At 42.5% G+C, this 26,086-nt stretch overlaps 1 protein-coding gene across 1 annotated transcript; it reads left to right on the forward strand.

Moving 5' to 3' along the window:
• Nucleotides 2,453-14,122, forward strand: CD164 (CD164 molecule). Its single transcript, XM_021392871.1, has 6 exons — nt 2,453-2,695; nt 4,692-4,775; nt 6,132-6,209; nt 8,728-8,856; nt 10,092-10,175; nt 11,034-14,122. The coding sequence occupies exons 1-6, from the start codon at nt 2,581-2,583 to the stop codon at nt 11,192-11,194; spliced, it is 651 nt and encodes a 216-aa protein (XP_021248546.1). The 5' UTR covers nt 2,453-2,580; the 3' UTR covers nt 11,195-14,122.

Genomic DNA, 26,086 nt, shown 5'->3' on the forward strand with positions numbered 1-26,086 from the left:
CAGTCGGGGCACAGAACTCGTGCTCTGGAGACGGGCAATGTTTGAGATCCCACAGGGTAGCAAAGGCCTGCTCACATCAGGCATCAGAAAGCTGATCCTGTGCCAAGGAACACTGATCTGACAGAAAGTACAACGGCTGGATGTACAACACGCTGGGTGGGGGACAACTGGTTGGAGGTACACCACTTGGAAAACGTTATAACAAAAGGAGGAGAGCGCAACCAGGACATGCTTTGAATTTCAGGCATAATGATCCTGCAGGCCAGCCATAATTACTGTATTTGCATCAGTCAGGGCAGGACGTTCTACCAGCAAAACTGTGGTGAAATCCTTCATCCAGTATTGAGGCAGTCACTTAAAAGAAAGAGTGTGTCCTTCACTCCTGCTTGTCCAGTTGCTGCAAGTTGGATACACTTGAGGAACTCTGGATGATGAACAGTAAAACAGTAAAGGAATAATCTTGTTCAAAACGTTAACCTCAAGCCAAAAAGATGCTTTGTGCCGCATTCTTTTTTGTAACTCACGTCTCTGATGTGACTTGGGATGCCTCGTGTTCTCTGAGAGCCCGTCCTGCGTAGTGTGCGGGTCCCAGCTGCCCAGGATAAGGGTTTTGTCCTTCTGCCCCTCTCACCTCTCCCCATTGCCTTTCACTCCACTTCTTGCACCCTTATGTAATGGTATGACATATCCAAACCCACTTTGGATGGTGTATTTTCCTCCTTAAAAACATCGACCATGTCTTATCACTTCACATACACTCTTCTTGCCACACAGATGAAATGACATTTTGGAAATGAACACAAACATTTGCAAATTGAACCAAAAATGTGTTTCCTTCAGTTTATCTGCTATTTTTTCTTCCATTCATTGCCATCACCCCAAACTGTGGGATGCTCCGCCCGGCACCTCTTCAGAAGCCCCATCATTACATGGCGCTCAGCACTACTGATGCAGGGTGATCTGCTGAGATTTCTGGGCATTTACTACATTTCAGATGTGCTTCCCTAAAACAGACATCTGCAGACCCTTAAGTTTTACACATTTTTGCCAAGTACTTTACATATATTTCCAGTAATGCAGTGGTTGCATCCTGACATTCAAAGCAGAGGTAAATTCTTTACTAACCACTAAGTATATAACAGTGCAATGAGAAATGAATAGACTGATGAGTCTTGTATTCCAAATCCAACAACAACAACCCCAACTGCTGCGGTACTGCTGACCGTATTCCTCAACAAAGTCCCAAGATGCTGACTGTAAGAAAAAACAGACAAACCACATTTATCACTCACTTGGATTCCCACCAGCCCCAGGATTACAGGACAGACATATTTTCACTCGCTTCTGGAGACAAGCTGTAGCTGTAATTCCTGCCCTGACAGCAGTCTTCTATTTGTATTGATCTACTTTATTTTCTCCCTGCTTTTCCGAATGTATACACACTGTTTTTTATCAACCACATTTAACATATGTCCCCTCTGTTTTCAGTCTAAAAAGGACAGAAGTTTACTGTGCTGCCCTCATGAAATGCAGGCTGTAGCCAGCATGATACTTCATGTAAAGCCTCATTCAAACAAAACACTGTACAAACTGCTGAAAATAGACTATGCGCCATAACCTACAAGAGTTGCAAAGAGAAAATCTGAATTCAAACAACCGCAGGAAGGCAATGCACAAGCCATCCCACACGCTGCATAATAGCTTGGAGAGAAACATCTCCACCCAAATCATGAACTATCGGTAGTCCTCCAGAGCCTTCCCAGAGCCCACGACAGGTGGCTCGTCTAAAGATTTCGATGTTGTTCTGGTCTCTTGGCAATGTAGCACCAGCTGGCAAGAAAGGAGAATGGGAGAATAAGTTTATAAGTTTAGTTGGCAGCTTCTTCCTCGTTACTGTGCAACTCAGCTCATGCTGAAGAGAAACAGAGGAATTTTCCCAACGTGATGTGCCTCATTCACCTCTCTTTTCACCCGATGGTACCACGCTAAAACGTGCTTTGGAGCTCTGGCTTGGCTCCCCTTTATTAGAAACAGCTCTGGATATTTCTCCCGGTTTCCCAGCATTTGCCTACGTTGGCATTACACAAGATGTTGAGGCAGATCTGCAGTTTTATTTCCAGAGTCCGCTGCTGATAACCTACGTTGATACAACTTGCTTTAGAAAGAAAAAAAAAAAACAACAGAGAGAGGAAAAAAACGGGAGGGAAACTACCCCGTCAGTCCCTCACAGCCCCGCGCCTTTGGGGAGGGGGCAGGGGAGGCCCCTCCAGCCAGTCAGCGTCCGCCACTCAGCAGACCGGGGACGTGGCCATCGCAGGGGGGCGGGGAGGTGCTGTGGTAGCACGTGACGCGCGGGAAACGCTCCCGCGGAGCGGCGGGGGGTGCAGGGGAAGGCGGGGCGGGATGGGACCGCGTCACCGCCCCGGCAGGGGGCGGGGCAGGCTCGCTGGGGTACCGCCCATGTGACGCGGCGGGGGGGGCGGCGGCGCTCGGAGGGTGCGCGGCGGCGGGCGGGAGAAGAGCGGAGAGGGGAAGCGTTGACGAGCGGGAGTTGCCGTTCCTCGCTGTGCCGCCGCCGCTATGGGCCGGAGAGCCGCGCTGCCGCTGGTCGCCATGTGCCTCGCCTCAGCGCTCTGCGGGCTGGCGGTCGGAAGTAATTCGATGCCCGACAGCCCCTCCGCCGCGGCGGCCGTGGGTGAGTGCCTCGCGCCCTCTCCTCTCGCCCCCCCCTCGGGCGGCCGCCGACGGGGCAGCCCCTCCTTCCCTCCCCCCGCCGTCCCCTGGCGCGCCGCCCGTTGCGCGGGGCGGGCCGGCCCGGAGCCGCTCCCGCGGGCGGCGGCGGCGGCGGCTCGCTGCGCGGGGAGCCCGGCGGTGCGGCCCGTTACGGGGTTGCGGCTGAGTCACGGCGGCGGCTCCTCGCCGGGAGCTCGGCGCTGGCCGGGCTGCGGGCGGTGTTGACGTCACCGGGGCCGCGCTCCCGCCGCCGCCCGCCGCTCCGTGTGCTCGGCGGGGGCCGCCGGGGAGCGGAGGTCGCGGTCCCCGCGGTGCGGCGGGAGAGGGCGGTGTGCGGCCGAGGTGTGCGACGCGCAGCCTCCTCCGGGGAGCGGGCGTCGGCTCGCCTGCTCCTGGGCTCGGAGTTGGCGGTTCCGCAGGCGTTTGTCCGGTGAGGAGCAGGCACCTCTTGTGCCGAAGCCCGCTGTAAGCCCGGAGGGAGACCCGAGGAGAGGCTTCTGGAGCAGGAGCTGCGCTGGGAGATCGAGCCCCCCCAGCAGCGCGTTCTCAGAGTGACCAACTCAGCTGGCGGTGCGCTCTGGAAACCTTTAATTTTAAAAAAGCCAGAGCCTCTCGATCCCTTAGTTTAGAAAATGTGTTCTTACCCCGTGTGAGTCTGGCTTGGAAGGGAAACTGAAAGCCGGCTGTGCTGTGCTACATCGCATGCCTACCCGTGAGGGCTTCGCAGGGGCCAGCTCTGTCCGAATGGCTGCTGGGTCATTGCCCATTACCCAGAAGGATATGTGAATTGGATGTTTTTTTCTGAAATCCGATATTAAGGGATAGTCATATCGCTGTTGAGGTGGTTCAAGTGCTGTCTTTCTAATGAGAAGAGGGCAAGACTATTGCGTACCTCACTGATCGGAGTCGGCAGAGATCATTTTCTGTCTGTCTGCTCTCAGGAAATGTAAAGAAATAGCGCAAGCATTTCTAGCTTCATCCTGCCATGTCCAACAAGGGCAGCAGTATCCAGGCGCAATTCCAATTCCCAGAATACTGAAGTTAGAGAGCTGGTGTGTTTCTGGTTGTTGTTTTGATTGCTAAAATCTGTGATTAGTCAGGCTTGCTTCGCTGGGGAGCAGGATGGAGAAAAGCAAAAGATATCCATCAGTTCATGGAGCGGGTAGTATTATATTCAATGAGTTGGAGACTGCAGTGTAAATACGTGTGGTTTGGGTGGTTTTTTTTTGAATATGATGACTGTAAGTCTTATTCAAAACTAATGTAGTGAAATTGTAGATTGGGGACAGAATTTATTTGATCCAGATACTGGATGTGTTGACTTTGTGGTTTTAAGGCAACGGTGCTGGACTGCGATTGACATAAAGAAGCAGCTGGACTGGTTGGGTGGCTGGCTTCTGCTGTGATCAAAGCAGGGATAGTCTGACTTCTGCCTTCTTTTATATGCATTTGTATGTGACGTCCCTTAAGCTCTCATCTTTATTTCCCTTCTGCTGCTTTCTACTGCAGGTTTTTTTAAAAGCCAGCTGTATTACTCAACGGAGAAACATAATCAAAAGGAACCAAGCTCCCCATTTGAGGTTTTAATAAGTTTCTGCAGTATAAATTTGGTGGGGTTTGGTAATTTCATTGGAATCGTATGTTTCTGTTGTTTGTCCAGATTCACTATTGTTAGGTTACTTGAGGCATAATCTTGATGTATATGCGAGGTCTGGTTTGGGGCTATCACTAGCACTGTGAGGGAAATGTAAAAGCTTTTGACAAGATACAAATACAGACTGTAACTTTTAGGAACAGTTGGCTCAGTGTGAAAGATTGTGCCTTAAACCAGGAGATCTGTAGGTGAGAACTTACGCATCTAAGAACTGTTTCCATGGGTGAGCTTGTTCTTCTTACAGGGATTGTTTTGTCCTAATCAGTGTATCTGTTTTTTTTTCTTGGGCTTTTTTTTTCCCCAGACATCTGTGGAAATATTTCTACATGTAGTTTGTGTATTGGTAATGACACACGTGAAATGGGCTGCGTGTGGATCGAATGCAAAGGTAAGGACTGTGCAATGCAGATCTTTTAACCCAACTAGATCTTACTTATTTATATTAACATTCACTACAGCAAATAGATTGTTCTGTTTGATAATCTAATGGGGCGTTAACTCATAACTCGCATCTGGTGCTGAGCAAATTTGAAGTTCTTATGTGAAGACACCTGAAAATGTACAAAATAATCCTAGATTTGTAAGGCTTCTGATTTTAATCGGTGCTGTTGATTAGCTAATGTTTTCGGGATGGTTCAGAATGTTAATAGGACAAACTAGCTGCTTGTGCCTGCTGTGAAGGAGTCAGGAGTGGATTCTGACAGGCAGGTGCATCCTGGTGCATCAGACCCTTTTGAGGTTATGCCATGGACCCGATCACAGCCACTACTCTGGAACTGAAAAGGAACGCATTTAATGAGATTAGTTAAGAGTAGTGATCCTAAAACCATGAATTGCATCCCACTGAAAGGGGTGTAGTAGAGCCCCCAAAATGTAAAGCTGGCCTCATTCAGAGCTTTTTTTTCCCTATTATAGGGAAGATGGGTATAAATACATCTAGGTGACTTGGTTGAGCTGACGAAGCTGCTGTTGACAAAGTCCCATGAGGACCCCATCTCCTCTAAGGAGAATCACTCATGATTTTTAAGTGAGGTGGATATAGATACGATGATTTGAGAATGGCTTGACTGCAATGATAATATTGTAGATAGGTGATGTATGAAGGCCAAGGCGGTTCAGAACTGATGAAAAGAATTCTGGATGTTGTTTGTCCAGTAGAGGCCTTTTTTTGCAGGAAGATGCTCTTAGAAATCCTATACATGTTGTCTGACCAGCAGGCACGCGCGCAGATCTCTCAGCTGTTTGAAGTAACTTCTTTGAGGAAAGGATAAAATCTGAGGCAAGGGAGAAAGGCGCACAGACAGCAAATAAGCAACTGATGTCTTAATGTCAAGGATCTATTAAAGAGCTGGAACTAACAATTCCTAAGACAGTAAGGATTTATGCTGTTTCTGCAAATATGAAATATTTAACTTACTGTCACACATAGTAAAAACACTGACTAATTTTTGTAGGCCTTAAAGGAAAAGTACCAAGCTAAACTGTTAGAAAAACAGTGTTTAACCAAGTAAGTGTATTGATTAAATGTGATGGAGTAACTGTAGTGAAAGAATGTATTAAAACCTGTGTAATTTTTAATCATTAATATAATAGTGAGGTCATGTATGGGGAAGTGGTTTTAATGTTATCCTTGCTAGAAGATGGCTTTTGGTTTATCCTGAGAACAATTTATTAGCGTTTAAGAGGAAGCTCTAAATGCTTTTTTTCTAAATTCTGCTGATTTAAATATTCTTGTCTTTGACAGATTTACAGAGATGTGTAAATGGAACAGAAGCAGCTTCTGAGGCATATAAGAACTGTTCATCTGAACAACAATGTTCATGTGAGTATTTAAACAGCATGGAAGCTAAATATCTGAATATAACAGTCTCATTTGCCGTTCCTTCATTTGTTGAACTTTGTTAATGCCCTCTACAGTTTACATATGATTGTACAAGTATGTAAATAAGCCCTTTTTTTCCAGCTTAAACCTATGATGTGATATTAAAATACACAATATTATTGTTCATTCAGTAACTGGTACTGTTGTCATTTCAAGAAGCTTAACGTATTTGAGTAAACAAGTCTGTTTGGCTACTGCCCTGGTTTCTTAGGCTGAAAGCACCTATTAGGTATAGCCTCGCTTATTTAGAAGTACTTTAAAGATGGTAAAGAATGTCTCAGTATCTTCAAGAGAGTAAGCTTCGTATTAAACAAAAAAATGTTTCACTTGCTGAATCTGCTGCTTCATCTGAGATGTAGTAAACGGGAGGAAAAAAATTGCAAACTTTCCTGCTTTGTTAACTTCAGAGCTTCATGTAGTCTTGAAGTGCAGGGTCTCGGTTATGGAACTGCATACAGAACCTTGATGCTGGATGTTTAGTTGCTTATGTACTTTGTGCTTTTCATGAATTTGTGCTTTCTGTGCAAGGCAGATTTGCGGTGTATGCATGATTTAGATTAAATCTAGAACTTCGCTTCTGTGGAAGCTACCTAATCTTTCCGGAAGCTCACAAGAAATAGACTTTAAAACAGAATTTTCTGGTTTTAAGATGCAGGGCGGTAAGCAAAAAATTTGTAATGCTCTTGTCTGGATTAGTTCAAGAGTGCTGCTGGAAGAGGCTGGCTCACACCAATAGAGATGAAGCCTCCGTGCTGCTTCTGGTGGCAGCAGCCAGTCAGAAGTAATGCTGCCAGACTTGAACTTCTGTATTATGTCTAAAATTGTAACTACTGCTCCTCAATCAAGAGCTAAAATCAGTGGAAAATTCCAAAGTACCAGTTTTTTCAGTGCTTTCCAGAAATAGCATGCTATTAAAATGTTTTGTTGTATACCTAAGAGCAGCATTTCTACCATCTGTTCATGTTACACCTTGTAGTGAGGCTGTTGGGATGTTGCATTCAGTTTCTGCATATTCAGGGAAATTTAATTGTAGCCGTTAGTAGAGAATCTTGCTTGGTATCAGAGGAACCTGTATACTTCATCAGCTCTCCATTATCCAAGGTAGCAGAAAACTGGTGTACCCTGAGTAGTGTGACTGGTATGGTACAGCCTGTATCATGTTACATCTGGCCTAGTTTTGTGCATGGGAGCTGGCAGTGAGCAGTGTTGCCATGGGAGCACTGGGCTGTAAGTGGGCAGGGTGGTAGTATTAGCATCATGTAACTTTGAATAGTTCAGTAGCTGTCTTCCTGGCCTCTGCTCACATAGCTCAGTCAGGCTGGAGGAGCGATGTACCTGGGCCAGCTGGTGCCAGTCCTCCTCTGTAAGTCAGCTGAAATCAGTTGGCTGTAATGTGGGTGGCTGGGGAAAGTAAGATGCCAGCTCTGCTCACCAATCTCCTCTCCATTCCCCAGCTATGACTGATTCTTCCTGCTGAGAATTCAGTTTTATCAGACACTATGGAAGAGTTGAATTAGCACTGTCCATTGTTAATGGGGGACATAAACATTTTTTTTAAAGAGACAGTGTCATGGTTCAGCGCTACGTTTTGGGGGTTGAAATGGAAAAAATATTAAGGCAGACCTAAGCTGCCTCGATGCAAGTAGAACTAAAGGGAGCATTGATTCTGGTGTATCCAAAGTGCCTCTGTAGAATCAGGCTGTTCTGGTTTCCCACCATACGGAATTGCTTCAAGGTGCTGAAAAAAATAAAATGAATGAATTGTAAAGGCTTCTAGACATAATGGTATTTTGGCAGAAAGGTTGCTGAGGCATGAGTGTTCACAGTGTTATCAAGCAGCAGTTTAGATGAGCTGTCTATATGGAATTAGCTCGGTTAATGCTGTAAGTTGTAGAAAGTTCTCTACTCGGATTTTTACACCTATTCTAGGAACAGCCCTCAAAACAGACAGCTTGAGTTCAACTTTTAGATTCTTGAGGATGTCCTAGGCACCATGCCCACCTTTGGATTCAGCTGTCTAACCACTCTGATTTCTAGTTGGCCTTGATAGGTCGAATTCATTCACACCTCCAGTGAGGTTGGGAAGCAGTACTGATTACCTAGTTGGCTACTGCACAAAACCTATGCAGTTTGTTCGTGTACTAGGGCTGTTCTTCCTTTTGTTTGCTTTGAGGAATCTTAGTTGATGTACAGCATCCCTGTTGACTACACAAATTTGCACTGTGAGGTTGAACACCGGCTTGACTTAACTGCCTATGACAAATTTTTTTCATGTATTCATTTCAAGCAACTTGCGCTGTTAGTGTGGTGAACTGAACATTCAGCTACTTTGTAATTTGAAACCAGAACTGCAATAGAATTCAGTGTTACGTATGCCTCCCTAAAGCTCAGTCTGTTACTATTCTTCAGTTTAAAGCTGTCATTGATGTTTTTAATGCAACTTTTTATTCTTTCATAGCTGCTACACTGGTTCCTTTTTCTAATACTACTACGCCGTCTTCCAATACTACAGCGTCGCCTTCCAATACTACTACAGCGTCTTCCAATGCCACATCCAGTTCTGTCACCACAGCTCATCCCACTATAGGTAATATGCAGCAACGTGACCCAGGGAGGTGATGAGTGGGTGCGTGGGATTGCTTAGTGAGCAGCTAAGTGAACTTGAAAATGTAGTGCCAGTTATAATGCACTGTGCATTGCTAAGATTGCTTCTGTTGTCCCTTGTAGAATGGCAGTAAGCTAGGACTTAGTGAATGAAAAAGAGAACATGGGACTTTTTTTTGCAGATCACGGTGGTAGCGTGGCTGCTTAACATCTGAGGTATGAAATACATAAATGATTTCAAGGCCTGGAGGAAGTGAACTGTATAAACTGCGACAGTGAAAGTGTTTCCTTCCAGTATTGTCTCAGTGGTAATTGAGTTACATTAGTCATTTCCACTAATAATGAGTTTTTACAGATTGACTTTTTGTTGCCCAGTCCAGAAACTTTTGTTCTTCCACATGCTACTGTCTTAACAGTGAAGTTCTAAAAATCTTGTCTTTGAAAGCATCTGCTGCTTAAAGTAACTGGGAGGTAACAGGAGTTGGTACTTGAGTATGCTCACAACAGCTTACAGCATACAGTGTCAGCATACAGGGAGGTGACATTTAGCTTTGAGCAGAAGAACAAATGCTGGCACTTATCCCGGGTACGTAGTGGAATACTCATTAGTTTTTAGTAATACTAATCTTGTGGGGTGGGAAAGGTCAGAGACCTGTAGTTCTGTTTTGATAAACAAAGAACTGTTAGGAGACAGTCTAGCTACAGGTGAGTGTTCACACATTGCAATTATGTTGGTGGTGGTTAATGAATTTCTGGGGAAAAGCGTTCAGTATCCTGTGCTTATCTCCTGGCTAGAGATAGTCCATTTAAGTACTTCTTAAGTACAATAAATATTGTTTCTAAAGGCTAGTTATTGAAAGTCCTTTGCTTTGATGCAGCTGTCTTGTTTCTTATTCACGTACCAACATTTATTTTAAAAAAATGTGTTTTTTATTTAAGTGAAACATCACTGATATGTGAAGAAGCTTGAAATATTTGGATAACAATCATATGGTCGGGCCGTGAGCTTAAATAAATAAATCCTTCCTGCAGAAAGCTGGCTTAATGCCATGCAGCTGAACATCTAAATTGTGTGGGGCACAGTCTGAGATCAAAGCTTATTCTTGTTGAAGCAAAACAAGACCAATCATTTATGTAATAACTTAAATGTTTGCAGACTTTGTTCTTGAAGCTTACGGTATGTGCATACTGTCTGAATTTAACTTTTCTCTCAAACAGCTCCAAACATCACCAATACCACTACGCTTGCTCCTGTATCTACAACTCCCATTACTTCAGCTGCCAAAACAACCAGTATTCCAGGTAATGGCTATTATTAGTACACTTGAAGCATAAACTGCTTAGGCGTTTATGTTAATTAAAAAGCGTTGTCTTGGAAGACGCTTAGCTTTGTGCCAAATTTAACTTTGTTGAAGTGACGTGGCAAGGTAACAGCCTGCGCAACAAGGCTGGTTGGTGAGATGTTTAATGTCAGAAACATGTTGGTCAGACTGTATAAACTGGCCACTTCATGATAGCGTGACTGGAAGTTGCTTTGTAAACTCAGCTGCAGGACTTATTTTGGAAGCTGTTCTTCTATCTTGCAGCGCAATAGTGGGATACTTTTATTTAAAAAAAAAAAAAGACATCCAGTGATGGGAATAAGTAACTTGTAGTATTCTATCTCAGCATCTGCCCTGAATATGCTGTTTCATGAGAAGCTCTGATGAGGTGAAGCCCTTAGAAGTGGCCAAAAGCAAATGGCTGTTGCTTCTAGATTCATGTATTGTGGCTTCAGTTGGTACTTCATTCCAGGAATTATGCTTACAGTAGATGGAAGATGATGTGAATTTAGGCAAAAAATTGGAACAAGCAGGAAAGACTGGAAAATACATTTCCACTGACCATATCAATATTACACTTCTGTGGAAAGGAGGAGGACTTACTCAGTACTGAGGTCCAAAGCAGTTTGGCAATAATGGCTAGTCTTTTTGCAAACACTACTTAATTAAATGACAGTATCGCTTGCCAGCAGCTGCATTTAGGCATACCTTTACTTTTATTTTTTATTTATGATGTTTGGATGTTTTGTCTGAGGAATCTTAAATAGAAGGAAGCCACTGCTAAAATCGCTGAAACTGTAAGCCTCATGAACTCTAACTGCTTTGTGTTGTTTGGCAGGTACAAATGCTACTGTGACTCCTGCACCTTCTTCGCGCAAGTCTACTTTTGATGCTGCCAGTTTCATAGGTGGAATTGTCCTTGTTCTGGGTCTGCAGGCTGTTATTTTCTTTCTGTACAAATTCTGCAGGTCGAAAGACCGAAACTATCACACACTTTAGGACCTGTCACTTTATGATGGACTAGTAGCCCAATACCTATAGTTCACTGAACCAAAATATTTTCTGTTGCTCATGGAAGACAGCAGTTCATAATACCCTTTAAATCTCTAAAAGAAGACTTGGAAAGAATATTTTTGCAACATTGTACTTGGCAAGAGGTAATATGAATCTCTCCAGCAGGTTTACTTGCAATATTCTGCATGGGTTCTAATGGCTGTCTTTTCTTTAGTGGCTGCTGCTGTGGGACTTGTTTTGATATGCCAAATGTAGACATTCGGAGATTCTTATTCAGCGGCAACGCTGTCTTGAGTAGACAATCTCATGACTTATTGTGAAGGCTAATTTAATCAACATTTGATAAAGTATCCCTTCAGTTTTGTCAAGAAGTGAATTATTGGTGACTGACTTCAGGGGGTGAAATACCATTTATACTAGCTTGTAACTCACACAGTGTGCTGCTAGAAAGGTGAGCAAAATTGTAGAAGTAAAAAATGTCTTAGTGGAATCAAAAAACCCACATATATATATTTTTTACACAAGAAAAAGAGATTGCCTGATTAAAATACTGCATTCCAAACTGAAATCCCACGCCCCTTCCAACTCATGCTGAAGGTAGAGAGGACGTGTATGGGATAATTCTCGTAAAGAGGAAATGAAAATTAGTGCCTTAAATGACTAAAAATTAGTAGGCTGCAAAAGCGTCCCACCTATCTCAAAGATAACTAAAATATTTAGGTACTAGCTTTATATAGGAAAACAGAAAGTTGAGTACGTGTGAATTGAGCATTCCAGTTTCAGAATCTTTACACTGAATAACTGGCCCTTACTGACTGTTTTTGAGGGTGAGGGAGCATGGTACAGTAATGTTCAGCTACAAGCTAGCTTTAAGTTGTTTACCTTTTTTTGTTCTGACGTGCAAAGGCCAACCATAAAACTGAAGTGATAAAGTACTGTTCACTCCCTGTTTAAAAAGGCAACAATTTGCATTTATACTTGAAATAGTGTTTAGGGAAATCCTGACTTTATCTTGTTCTTAGGCTTACTTGGTGAAACTTCATTTCAGTTCTTTTTAACTTTTGTGTGTGTCTGCTTGCTGCAGGAGCTATTCAATGTAATCAGAGGATCTGCTGATTTGATTTGAGTTGGGATTGCTGTCCTGGTACTGCCAGGACTGTTTCTTTTCCCCAGCCTCATTCCTGTTATCGGTTTTGCATGACCTTGCAGTGAACTGGTTAAGGAAATCTACTCAGCGAAATGCTGGTTTTTTGTTTTTTTGTTTTTTTTTTTCCACTTGGCTGGATCAGCCCTGTGATCTGAGAGTAAGCAAAGGTTATGTCATTGCCAAAGTAGATCCACGCAAACACCTTCAAAAATAAGCCCACGGGAAAAACTGAAGCACAGATAAAATGAAGCAGTGGGTATAGCGCATGGTGGTAGCTTTTGATGCTATCCTTTGATCATCAATTTCAGGGTGATTTGTAATATTGTCTTACTAACTGTGATCTGACTAGAATTTGGTACCAGTGCAACAAAAGGATAACGTTAATGCGGATAACCGTGATGGCAGTGTAGCTTAGGTATTAAACAAATTATGTTTGCAAATTACTGAAGTGCACAGTTGCTTTTTGGTGTTCTTCTAGTTCAAATGACATTGTTTCTATTGTGCTGCATAGAAAAATCAAATTACTAAAAAATACAAAGTTTATTCACAAGTACTGTATTTTCAAGTTCATGAGCTTGCAGTTTTCTAAACAAAACTAAGACAATCAGCTCAGGTTCTTTAAAACAGAAGTGAGCAGCCAGCTTCCAGCAACAGCGTGTGGGTTAGATGGTATAACCTTGGCCTTATTGTGAAATCATTTAATCTGCCCTTTCCCTATCTCAAAACTATTTTATTACATGTTTAAAAATATATCCATGAGCTTGTATTCTGTGCTTTGAAGTGAGCAAAATACTCTCCTACAGTGTGACAATTCTCAGCTCAGCAAAGCAAACTGTATTCCTAGTACACACACACACATATATATATATATTTGGCCTCCAAGGGCTGTCTTTTGGGAAAACTTGCAGAAAAATGCTACAGAACACTTCATAGCATGGGAGCCTTTGCTGCAAAAGCATTGCTCTGTAAAATGTTGCTAAAATGCTTATTCATGAGCTATGCTGATTCTGATTTAAGTTGTAAAATATGTTGGTAAAGCAAACTAAAATAATTTTTCAAGTGCCTTAAAATTGCTTAATCTTTATGCCTCAAATTTTATTTAAAAGGGTAGAATGAATACCTTGCCTTAGTTACTGAAGTTTTCTTGGTGCCAGCAATTGCTACTTTCCAATACTTTAGGAAACCCAGGGTTTTTGATGTGTACAGATGCCAGTCTCGAAAACTCAAGCTTGTACTGCATCAATTCAGTTGTGTACTGGAAGGCCTGCACTGCACGTTGGTTGCTCGTTAGCCTTGCCAACGAGGTGTAATCCACAGCTGACAGAGTTGTGTGTATGGCTTTTCTTGTTCAGTTGTCTGGGGGAGGGAAGGCTGGATTATACATCGTCGCCATGTGCTTGGCTGTCTCACTATAAAAATGAATTGCTCCTTTGCAAAACTGCAGTATCAGCTAATCTGTGCTGTGTACTAGCAAATAACCTGAAGTAATAACTTGCGGTTTTTTCTCGGCCTTGTGTTTTGAAGTGGAAGGTAGCTCATAGATCCGTAGTTGTATTTGCCCCTGAATCAGTTTTAGGCACTGAACTGTAGTGACTCTTCAAGTTACCTGGCTTTTTCTTGAAGCCGATTGTGCAAGTAGCAAGCTGTTATCTTATGAATGTTCTTTGCAAGTGTTGCTGTAAAAGTTTGTTTTGTCTTCAGTGGAAGAAAACTGAAACAGTTGTAATCACAAAACCAAATTGATAAATAAAATCTGTTGAATGGAATTTTACTTGTAAACTTTCTTTCATGTGAGCATGACCGTCTGCCAAGTTTCGGAGATAAGAGCTGTTTTCCATGGCAGTTGAACGCTGGGGAAGGCAGGAGAGTGAAAGGTTTGACAAGTTAATCTAGCTCTCTGAAATAGTGTTAAGTTAGCACTTGGTGCGTGCAAAATACGAATTCAGATTTAGAATTTTCTTCACAAAATATTTTCATTTTAGGTCATGTTTTCTGTGTTAGGTTAACCCTTTCCTTGCCTCAAAGCCAAAGCACAACTGTGTGATTATAATCTGTTCCACTTGCGACAGCCTGCAATTCTAATGCCTACTGCTCCAGTTTCCAGTAGCAGAATTCATAATGCTTGTCGGCCTGCAAGGTGCAGAGGGGCTGTGTTCTGTGGCACCAGGCAAGCTGTTAATACGATCCCCTGCATCATAGTATTTGTTCGTGTGAAGATCCTTAGCCTTCATAAAACGAAAGGCATTGCGCTGGCCTTTATTTCTCTCCCAGTTACATACACAAAGACAAGAGTATTTGCTAGGAAATAACTGTCAGAGTATGCTTGAAAAACAGAACTGAGGGTGTGCAATTATGTAGTCACACACTGACTAAAACTCTAAATGGCTCTGAGTGAACTAACCTCGGCAGTTTCACACCATGACTTTGGTGGTTTTGTGAGTCGTGAATGTGTCACAAGGGCAGCACTGGCCTAATTCAGTCTAATGTAGTGAGAAATACGCAAGAAGTAAAGTACTTGTGTTTCTGGAAAAGCTGTGTGGAAATGGAGGAAACCCAGAGTTCTCCAGTGTGTTCGAAATTGTTCTGCCTTCCAGAGAATCATCCATTATATCGTGCAGTTGAGGACTGTATTACGTTTTTGTTACAATGCAGCAAGGAAAGCTTATGCGGGATTATTTATCCCTATAGCACCAGGCACCTTCCTGCTTTTCTTGGAGGGTGTTCTTCTCTAGGTAGAGCATTCATTCAAACCTCACCTTTGGATCATCTTTGAATTTTGCTCTGTTGAGTTCCAAAATAAGTATTTTATCAAGATGCCAGAGTTATCCGGAGGCAGCCTTTTTTTTACCACTGCAGTGGTATGTGAGTGCTTCTTACTGGGGATATTGTTCTACTTCTGAATTGGCTTCTGGTTCTTGGGATGGGCTACAATCACATTTGATAGCTTCTTTAGCAATGTTTGACTGTAGATAGTTATCGGTCCCCTTTTTATTCATTTAAGGCATACCTTAGAAAGCACATGTATTATTTGATAACTGCTTCCGCAGTATTCTGATTGCTCTGTGACTTGTTCTAATGTAGCATTGTAGTGGCAAGCTTGAATGAAATAAAAGGCTCTCTTCAGGTATTCGTGAAGGATGTCAGCCTTATTCTAGGAATACTCTCTCTAAATACTGCAAAGTTTCTAACAAAAGTTATATTTCCATTAGTGTTTAAACCAATGCAATGCTGTTAAGGGTTACCAGAATTCTAATTCTAGGTCTTGGTTATTTATAAATGAGTAATAAGACATCCAGTTATCCACGTCCACAAGCATCCAGCTTCTAGATGCTGAAAGGCATATAGGCTTGAATACTAGCTCGCCATCAAAAGTTGCAGCACAATTTGACACATCTCTGAAAAAGAAATAGCTGTGACTCCTTTATTGGCTAGTTTATAAAAGCAAGCTTTTTTGACATACAAGAGAAATGCAGATAATGGAGCATAAGCTACGCGTTTTTTTCTTTTCTTCCAGTAGTATGACACTGTGCAAGGAGCTGTTCTTCCCCTTTCTAGGGGGAAGAGGGAGAAGATTCTAGGGAAGGTAGACGTGCTGACATTTCTGATGATTCATTTTTAAACACTGAAGATTCACTGTAAGGCAACAACTTCTGGGAGTAAAAGCAGTCAACAGACAGGATGTGGTATTTTAAGGGTTGCAATAGGCAAGCAGTTTAAAAAAAAAACAAAAACAAAAACATAACACTTCTGCTCTGAGCACTTAGCTATGCTTTACATTGCCATGTTCCAAGGTTACCGCAATAAAAGGAAGCCTTTTAGTTTTGACTGATACCCTTGCCGTGCTGCACTATCTGTGAAGGTAGAACATGCAATGCTGCTCTTGCTCAAAAGGAGGACTGCCCAGTACCCGAAGCAGATTAACTGGCTGCAGCTGGTACTGAGTGCTGCATCTAAATATATTGAAGTACACATGCACAGCACTGGAGAGTTGCTGCCTCCCTTTGATTTGTGTATAAATTGTACTTCCATAAATTTAAGGTTGCCAGCTCAGCAGTAATTTCTAAAATGCCCTGGGCTGACTAAAAATACATCTAGGTTTACTTCTGGTCCGGCCTGTGTTCCTGTAGCTGTGTGAAGACAGCAGGAAGAGATTTCTCACTGAGGTCTGGTAACAGCGTATCTTCCACGCGCTGCTTCCATCTGCTAGGTACCTGAAAGCGTAAGCAACATAGAAGAGTCACCAACCCTGGCATGGTACTGCAGGCTGGGGGGAGTTTCCTGGACTGCTGCCAGCTAAATGCTGCCACCCCCAAGTCCCTCCATTAGTCAATAGTACGAAAGATCAAGTGGAAATGTTTTCCCATTTGCTAGTCGTACACAGTGGTCGCCTTGTCCTTGAAGATAATTCTGTGAAGGGATGGGTGAAACCTGCCCGGGTGTATATGCAAACCACAGCTTGCATAGTAGCAAATGAGTTACTTGTTTTGCAGCTGTATCAGACCGTTACCTCCAACCTCAGCGATGCTTACTGTCTTTGGTCTTTGAGTGATGCTTCTTTTTACAGTGCTGCTTCTTGGATCAGGATGCAAAGGCTTCTGCTTGGAATCCTCAAGCTGAGTGAATGCTGAAATCCTGTTACACTGGACCTGAGCTGCAGAACCTGGAGTGTTATTGGCGACACAGTTAAAGTGGAATTTGAGTTGAATAAATTCCAAGGCTGTTGTTTCTAATGTCTAGCAAAATGAAAAACACTCAGGCTGGTACTAACAACAGCATGCTTCTTAGTCTGGAAGAAGTGGTTTGTTTATGATCTTTGCACAAGGCAGAACAAAAACTCTTTGCAGTACTTTTGTGTATCAGCTCACCCCAAGCCCTTCTCTTTCACAGTAGCGAGAGTATCAGCAGTTATTCCCCTAGCAGAAGAAAGGTTAGTGAAGCAGAAAATTCTTGCTGCCCCCAGGCCTACCTCATCATGTGCATCTATTCTCCTCACTACTCTGGCTTTTGTGGTACTGTTCAAAGCTAGGATGAAAAGATGCAGGAGGGAAAGAGTTAATAATATATTCCGCGGTGAATTCTGGTCTTCATCCTTTTAGGCTTCTCAAAAGCAGAGGTGCAGCCACTTAATGCTATCCCTTCAGCCACTATAAAAAAAAACCTGAATCAAATGCTGTGGTTGCCATCATGCCTAACGTGAACTAACTCTGGCTGCTATCTGCATACAGCTTGAGTCCATACAGGCAGTTCCTGGAGATGATATGCCCCATTTAAAAAAATAACTTTGCTTTTACAATCAAAAAGAGCTATTGCAAATGCTGTAGGACTGAGGTCAGGTTAGTGTTAATCAGATTAACAGCAAAATAATAGAATTGTGTTACTCAGATTAATACAAAAGAGGGATTTTTACACGATACAAGTCTGGACTGCTTTCTGAGGATTATTAATACATCAAAAATAATAGCTATTTAATATTGATTTATTATCCTGTAAAATGACATACCACAAGAACCACAGGACAACCCCTGCAATATTCCTTCAACCTTTTTGAAATGGAAAAAAAAAAACAGCCTACCACATAACATACATATACTGTTACAGAAATAGGACAAATGAGGAGGAAAAAAAAAAGGAACTAGAATATACTGCAAAAGTTTAATGTGGTTCAGAGTATGTTTCTGTAGTCTGATGGAGCTCTTCTGTTGACCATGAAGAACTCCAAGTTCCTCAGACAACTTTCTGCATCATGTTTACTGCTAGTAACTTACTGTGGGAAAAAAATCACCTCCATTCTATTTCACCTGCTTACTTTGCTCTCAGTGGCATCAGATCTGGAAACTTTGCATAAACTTTTCCCCAGAACTTGACTGTTTTAAAACCATAGAGACCGCATACATATATGTGTGCATTAATTAGAGATACCTCCCTGTGCTTTATTGCTGCCAAATCGGCTCATACAGTCTCTTCAGCAGCGTGATAATGAGCATTTCTCAGTTTTCTCTGGCAGGAATAACTAACATCTTCCCTTCCCGCAGAAGGAAACAACAACTACGTTTGTGGTTATATTCTTCATGGCATGGAAATTCCCCTTGAAAGATTGTTGTTGTTGTTTTTCCTATTTATTTATTTGATGTGGGATTTAGGGATGGCCCATCGTCTGCATGAGTTTGTCAGGCTGAAGAGCCAGCAGGATTTTGATACTATGGAGAAAAGCAGCCATTTCAGGCAGGCAGGAATAAAAATCCTTAATCACTGTTCTAAGGTACTTGAATTATGTAAGCATTGTGAAAAACAAAAACAAACAAGAAAAGAAACAGCAGAGAAGAACGATTTCTGGTAAAGCTTTAAGTTGCAGGTTAAGTCAGTAAAGATCTGGAAAGTTCTTAGACTCATAGGCATGCATCTCCTTGAATTACCAGTTTGGCTGCCCCGCATGATTTGTAAGCAAGCTGTTTGAAGACCAGAGCCACTAATGAAGCCAATTTCCTACCACTTGAGATCCTTGGCTTCCTAGCTGCCTCCTCCCCTGAATGTAGCCCCCCCTCAGATCTCCCATATTCTTACAGTGCAAAAGATGACGTGAGCTGTGGTTTAAAGCTATTAATTTGGGAGTCAATATTTCTTGTGCTGCTTGAGCAGCTGCAGCGAAAAAAGGCATACGGCTTTTGAGTTCTGGCTTTTCCTCAAGATTAGTTTAGGCCTTTCTTTTCTAACTATACACTTTCATTACGGAGTAGGGCTTCTCTTTCATACTTGGCTGAAGTTGCCAATTGGTTCAAACGTTAAGGAGGGATCCAGGAAGGTGGCACATAGCCCATAAGACTTAGTGCCCCAAGAAAGCAGGTTGCAACACACAATCTGTCTTTACCTGCAGTCACATTCCTCTGGGAAACTGCAGCTTCCAGGTCATAAACTTGACACGGCAGTTCATCAATGTGCTGGAAGGCCTCCAGGTTTAAGCTGAACTCTTGGGTTAACTGGCTTCTTATCTAAAAGGTGGTAGAAGGATTAATGGCAGCAACAAAAATTCATCATCTAACAACTCTGGCTCAAAGCAGGAGCCTGGATTTAAAGGAAAGGATGCTGATGCCCTGTGAGCTCTTGTGAGTGAGAGGCTATTGCTTCCATAAGTATAGTTTTGCTAAGTGTATCTGTGATTCCCCTGAATGCCTAATACAACAGAAACAGGGCAAATTGCCATTCTGGTTATTGTTTAATAGGAATCTGCATTTCAGGTATCGCAGGAGGGAAGTAAAAACAGTACAGAGGACTTCTCTTACTGTTCTCTGTGTGTAGCCCTCCTTCCAGTTCCAGGGCAGAGGTGCATGAAAAAACCAAGCGACTGTTTGCTCATCTCTCCCACAGACTGCACTGTTTGATAACCAAATTTAAATATAGAGCTTGTTGGTGTTAATGATTGTGTAGGTGCTGGCTGGGGCTGCTGTGTGGCAATAAAACCCTCCCTGCTGCACTGCTGTTGTCCTTTCTGCTCTCCTTGAAGCTAATCCAGCTGCTGGCACCTCTGTTTTCTTCAAGTGTTATTTTGTAAACACAGCAAAACAGTTCAGAGCCCCATCACAGACAGAAAACAAATCTGTGGCCTCATGTCTGCAGCCACTGCTTTGGCTGTGTAGAAGTCTCACTGCCGTATGATTTTGCTCAGAGAATGTGCCAGCAGCATGAGGAATTATTCCCAGCAGAATGGCATTTGTCATCCTGACTCTTTCTGCAGGATGAACAGTCGATGCTTTCACCTTGATGCCTCAGGAGACTGAAGACAGAATGCATTTGCTTGGCTTCCGGGAGAGGCATTCAGGTACATTACGAAGTTTTTTCTCTCTAGATCAAGAACTTGAGGGCTAGCAGACTTCAGTGGCTGTGCAGTTGTCAATGAGTAGATTGATTCCTCTAGTTAAAAATCTAATCAAGTGGTTTCCAAACTTTTGTTTTGAAGACTATACTACAAAAGAAACACGCATTTTTCACAGCAAAGAGATCACTCTACCAGTTGTGCTATACAGAGAGATTGTGGACCTGGTTACTCAGTTACACTAAATTCAGGTTTAGCAATGCAGTAACCAACTTAACTTAAACGCAATATATCAGTTTGATACCATGGCATGAGTTTGGTTAAGACTTGCGCCATTTCTGTGGACACTGAGTTAAAGCTGTCCCCTTCCGCATTTGTTCACTTGGTAGTTCAGAATTTGGGAAACACCAGTGTAATGTATGTGAAACCAAGAGGTAAGGGCAGAGAGGGGAAGTCCCCGCTGAGGATGCCAGGCTGGCTGGAGCCATGGAGCCTTGCCTCTTGGGCAAACCCTGTTCCCCTAAGGGACACAACCCTGTTGTTGAGGACTGTGCACCCATTCCCACTGCACCAGAACCTTACGTGAATACCGAAGTAGTTTATTTCTAAAATAATGGGAATAATTCTGCCTGGGGGTAGAGAGGCCCTACAGAGAGATCTGGACAGGCTGGATCTCTGGGCTGAAGCCAATGGGATGAGGTTCAACAAGACCAAGTGCCAGGTCCTGCACTTTGGCCGCAACAACCCCAGGCAACGCTACAGGCTTGGGGCAGAGTGGCTGGAAGGTTGTGTGGAGGAAACGGACCTGGGGGTATTGGTTGATGCTCGGCTGAGCATGAGCCAGCAGTGTGCCCAGGTGGCCAAGAAGGCCAATGGCATCTTGGCTTGTATCAGAAATAGTGTTGCCAGTAGGAGTAGGGAAGTCATTCTTCCTCTGTACTCAGCCCTGGTGAGGCCCCACCTCGAATACTGCATCCAGTTTTGGGCCCCTCACTGCAAGAAAGACATTGAGGCCCTGGAGTGTGTTCAGAGGAGGGGCGATGAAGCTGGTGAGGGGTCTGGAGCACAGGCCTTATGAGGAGCGGCTGAGGGAGCTGGATTGCTCAGTCTGGAGAAGAGGAGGCTCAGGGGAGACCTTATCGCTCTCTATAACTACCTGAAGGGAGGCTGTAGTGAGCTGGGGGTCGGCCTCTTCTCTCTTATAACTAGTGACAGGACGAGGGGGAATGGCCTCAAGTTGCGCCAGGGGAGATTTACGCTGGACATTAGGAAATTCTACATTTCTGAAAGAGTGGTCAGGTGCTGGAATGGGCTGCCCAGGGAGGTGGTTGAGTCACTGTCCCTGGAGGTTTTCAAGAAACATCTAGATATAGTGTTGAGAGACATGGTTTACTGGGGTTATTGGAGGTGGATGGTTGGACTGGATGATCTTGTAGGTCTTTTCCAACCTAGCTAATTCTATGATTCTATGATTCTGTGGTCACTTTCTTGGGCAAAGATACTGAGCCAAGCTCAACAGCAAGGCCCCGAGAAGTACCAGAAGCATAAGATGGCACCCAATGGTGCAGCATGATGCTGAGCATGGCAGCACCCAGCCCAGTGCCAAGGCTCCTACTGTAGGATCTGGGTCCAGAGCAGCGGGAGGGCTGCTCTGAAGGGCTGTGAAAGTCACACACTTGATGGGATACACTCAGATGTGCTCAAGACAGTGTTGGAACTGGAGACATTGCTCCAGAAATTTTAAAGTTTCTGTTCTTCGAATGTGTAGTAAGAATTTACCTGCTGCACAGCTGTTTTGGCCCTTTTTTGTTGAAGTTGTCCTGTTTTAGAAGGCTTTTCAGCTTCCTTCACCAGGCATTTCAGTTTCTGCTCTTTTTCTTCAGTCTCCTTAAGCACCTTCTCCATGTTTTGAGCTTTCGCCACACTGAGGATTTGTCTTTTCCTGGGTTCTTGTGTCTTCTGATGTCCCATTTCCAACAGCATTTGTTTCTACAACACGAGATCATGAAGGTTTCAGACTTGGATTGCTTCTCCCAATTCTCATACGCACCGTTTAGATTTCTTAATGGTGTGATCAGTTCTTAAATGTCATCCCCAGCTGAGCTGAATGAGGAGAGACCCCATCCCACATGGCTTGGCCTTGAAGAGGATGAAATGCTGTAGACAAATCTGAATTATTCTCAGATCTTACCAAAAGAGTAGAGTCAGACCTAAACCCAAAATCAAATCTATTTTGCAGGAACAGGGAGCACAATGAAAGGGTAAGTGGGAGAGAGAATGGAGTAGTGTAATTACAGCATTGCTTGTAAGAGAGAAAAGCCTCGAAACAACGTTCGTGTTTAGAACTTGTTCAACTGCAAGTAAACAAGAAGGCAGTTGGTTCCAATTTCCTCAGTTTGCTGTAATTTACTTTCTGCAAGCAGCCTCTGGTCTGCATGTGGGACTTGTCTTTAAAAGCAAAGCGTAAACAAGGGAAGAAGGGGGGGGTGAAATGAGCACAGCTTTTTCAAACATTGCTGTTTGTTTATATACTGCATGCAGAGAAAGCCAGTAACTGTGGCTGCATTTTAGGCTGTATCACAACAGAATCCAATGATACAACAAACCACAGCTGTTGATTCAAGCCTTGCCATACAACCAAGGGTTGTGGAATGAAGTCTGTGATTTGTAATAACCTTCATCACTATCTATACTGAGAAAAAAAAATAGGAAGAAGAGAAAGAGGTGGAAGCTGAAATGGAAGGAAAACTGAAACCAACAACAAAAACTGCTGTTAAGAAGGTGGTAGATGCAGTGGATCCTTCAGGAGTAAACTGGGAGCTTGTCAAATCAGAAAATCACTTTATCATCATAAGGCAAACCCATGCCAGTGAAAAACTTGAACGCAAAGTCAGAGCTCAAAGCACTCAGACCCCAAACGTTTTTCACTGGAGATCTCTCTAAGCTGAACTAAGTCTGAAGGTTCATAGACCAATAAGCTCAGAATAGAGCAACCGAGCATCAGATTTGACTTTTTAGTAACACATGCCCCAACATTTACCTTAATTACCCTTTTACCGGAATGAGCAAGTAGGTTTGGCTAAACAGTCTTTTCCAGAAAGGCATCCGACCTTGACTTGAAAGTGTTCAGACATATTATCATTTCTATGATTAATCACACTTTAAAAACGTCATTTCTAATTTCCAATTTTCAGTTTGTGTGACATCAACTTCTAGGCACTGCCTCTCATTACGCCTTTCCCTATGCACCCTTTAGCATCTGCTATTCTCTCCCTACAAAAGTGTCTGTAGAATATAATCAAGTCATTCTCCTTTTAGACAGGCACAATAGATAAATTCCTTTGCTAGACTGTTTTCTGCAGCCCTCAGAAATCATCTTTTTGTAATCCTATTCCACACCTTCCCTATCTTCTCTCATCTTTTTATAGTACACCCTGGAACCAGAGGCAGTATTGAAATGTGTTGTATGTAGATACAAACCCATCTTCAATCTATCTGTGCTATTCTGCTTTTTATACATTAAAAGGTTGCAGCATCCATCCTTTCCACTACCACACCGCATGGTCATTCATTTGCCTGTTATGATCCCTGGCCTTTCCAGGGACGTAGTCATCCTGCTCTGTAGAAGTCTTGTTTTCTTCTCATTCTTCATCTAGTTACACACAGCAATCCTGCTCGGAGGAATATTCAAGTTACCAATTCTGTACACCTAATCTGCCTACATCATTATTCACTAAACGTGAAGCATCAAATTCACTAACATTCCTCCTCAAATATGTCATTGGTAAACTCTATAATCCATAATTTTGTATTTATTTCCACACCACTGACTAAAGTCTCAAATACTGACAATTCTGCTACCAACCCCTCTAGAAATCCATCAGAAGCCGTTTTCATTTAATAAAAACAACACATTTCTAGATGTCAAAAAACCTAGCTCTTAATCCATTTAACATTTTTATTGATACTACATAATACTAAAAATACAGAAGGTGTATGCTGCTAGCCCAACTGTTATACAATTCTTCCAAATATGTACTATATCACTAGTATTATGCTTATATATCTAGCTTGTAATCTTATCAGGAGAAAGAAGTGAGGTTGGTTTGACAAGGCTTATTTTCCATAGTCGTCTTGCCTGGCATTAATCAGGTTGCACGTGAAGGGTGTGCTTTTCAATGTGTCTGTGAGAAATGAACTTTTTCCCATGTGTAGCCATCTGTAGAAGTAAAAAGGAGCTTGTGGTGGCAGTGATATATCTATAAAGCTATTCAGATGATAAAAAACATGAAACAATTTTTAATGACAACATCACTGAATGTCTCCTTGAAATCTAATGATTGGGTGGAAGACTTATAACCTTATGATTTGTAACTTTTTTTTTCTTGTGGAATGAAACACTGAGTGTCTTTTTCCTCTGTTAAAACATATATCCAGCATTACTGACAGCATTCATGCATATAGTGCCTGCAGCTCTCGTTTTGGTGTATGAGTCAAACTTTTTTTTGAAATGCTACAGTTCTTCCCTAGTTCTACATGCAATGGTGGAAAGGCTCAAATGAACACAATATTTCAGTGCTATAAAATATGTATCTACCTTCAGTAATTGTATTACACATTTGGTTTTGAATCCATTTTTCTGCTGAAATAACAGTAGGCAAAATCCTCATTAAAGTAAGCGAGTTGGAGAGGAGAATTCAGTTTGCTACGCTGATGAATCAGGACCCATTTAATTCAGATACCTGCTTATGCAGCTGTTTCTTTAGCTTGTCATTTTCTGCTTGAGATTTTACAAGAGCTTTCCTTGCAGATGTGAGCTGACCCTGCAATGAAGTCACCTCTTGTTCCGACATCATCTTTGCATTAAGACACTCTTTTTTGTTTTGAAGAGCTTCCTGTAAACAGAAAGTACATGACAGGAACAGTTACAAGAGCAGTGATTTTCTCTTTTGCGTACTGGTAGATTTCTTACAAAGTAATCTCAAAGAGATTTTTAGTAAATTAGTATTAAATTGTTCATATTTTCTTCTACCAAGGGCTGATTTTTAAAAATAATCTTTCATACAGCACTACTGCCTGTCTTTACTTGTATTCACAAATCACCGATTCAAGCTCTTGTATGTTCAGAAGCTCAGAGCAAAATTTGATTTTCCTTGTGCATTAGAAAGACCTGTCCATCTACTAATCTGTTATGTCAGGTACATATTTAATAGCCCGTCCTCCACTTTCCTGCCCTGGCAAGAGCCAGGTTCAGGAGCCTCTGCACTTGGAGCAGAACACAAATTCTTAGATCTGCAGAATCACTGCAGAATCAGACACAAGAAAGCTCTGTCTGGAGACGAGCTACTTTGTCATTTTAAAAAGATAAACTTCGCCATCTATTTTTCTCAGTTTCAGATTTGGCTCTTATTTAAATCTACAAGTTTGCAATTATTCAATCCATCTTTGACTGATCCACATTTAATATAAATTAATAAATCATTCTAACAATTCAGCATCACTGTGATGTAGCTGAACTGAATGTATGCACATCCAGTTTTATTTGGCTTTAAAATTAACAAGCACAGAAAAACCACTTTGCTTTCACTCTTTATAAGTTAACAAATATGATCCTCTCTGCCCTCCCTTTGCTTGACATGGGTGGCTAATTAACCTACATAGCAATCAATAACCTGTTTGTTCCATTTTAATCAGCCTCATTTAAAGCAGCGAGGCACTCTTCTCTCCATCCATCTTCACTTTAGTTTAATTCTGCCATTTTTGTGCTTCATCTCGTATTTCTGTAATTAAATTTATAAAGCTCATGCTGTGTTCTGCTTTGTTTAAGCAGATACCAATTTCAAAAAGAAAACAATAAACAAAAAAACCTCAGCCATCTCCCAAGCAATCGGCCTCATTCATTTTCACTTTGTGTCTGCTTGTC

The sequence above is a fragment of the Numida meleagris genome, chromosome 3 (genome assembly GCF_002078875.1).
Source record: "Numida meleagris isolate 19003 breed g44 Domestic line chromosome 3, NumMel1.0, whole genome shotgun sequence".
In the NCBI taxonomy this organism is placed as follows: domain Eukaryota; kingdom Metazoa; phylum Chordata; class Aves; order Galliformes; family Numididae; genus Numida; species Numida meleagris.

Bases quoted from the DNA above. Each gene is read 5' to 3' on its own strand.
- CD164 (XM_021392871.1), top strand. From the start codon at position 2,581: ATGGGCCGGAGAGCCGCGCTGCCGCTGGTCGCCATGTGCCTCGCCTCA. The intron at 4,776-6,131 runs GTAAGGACTGTG...TGTCTTTGACAG, and splicing joins CGTGTGGATCGAATGCAAAG to ATTTACAGAGATGTGTAAAT. The intron at 10,176-11,033 runs GTAATGGCTATT...GTTGTTTGGCAG, and splicing joins CAAAACAACCAGTATTCCAG to GTACAAATGCTACTGTGACT.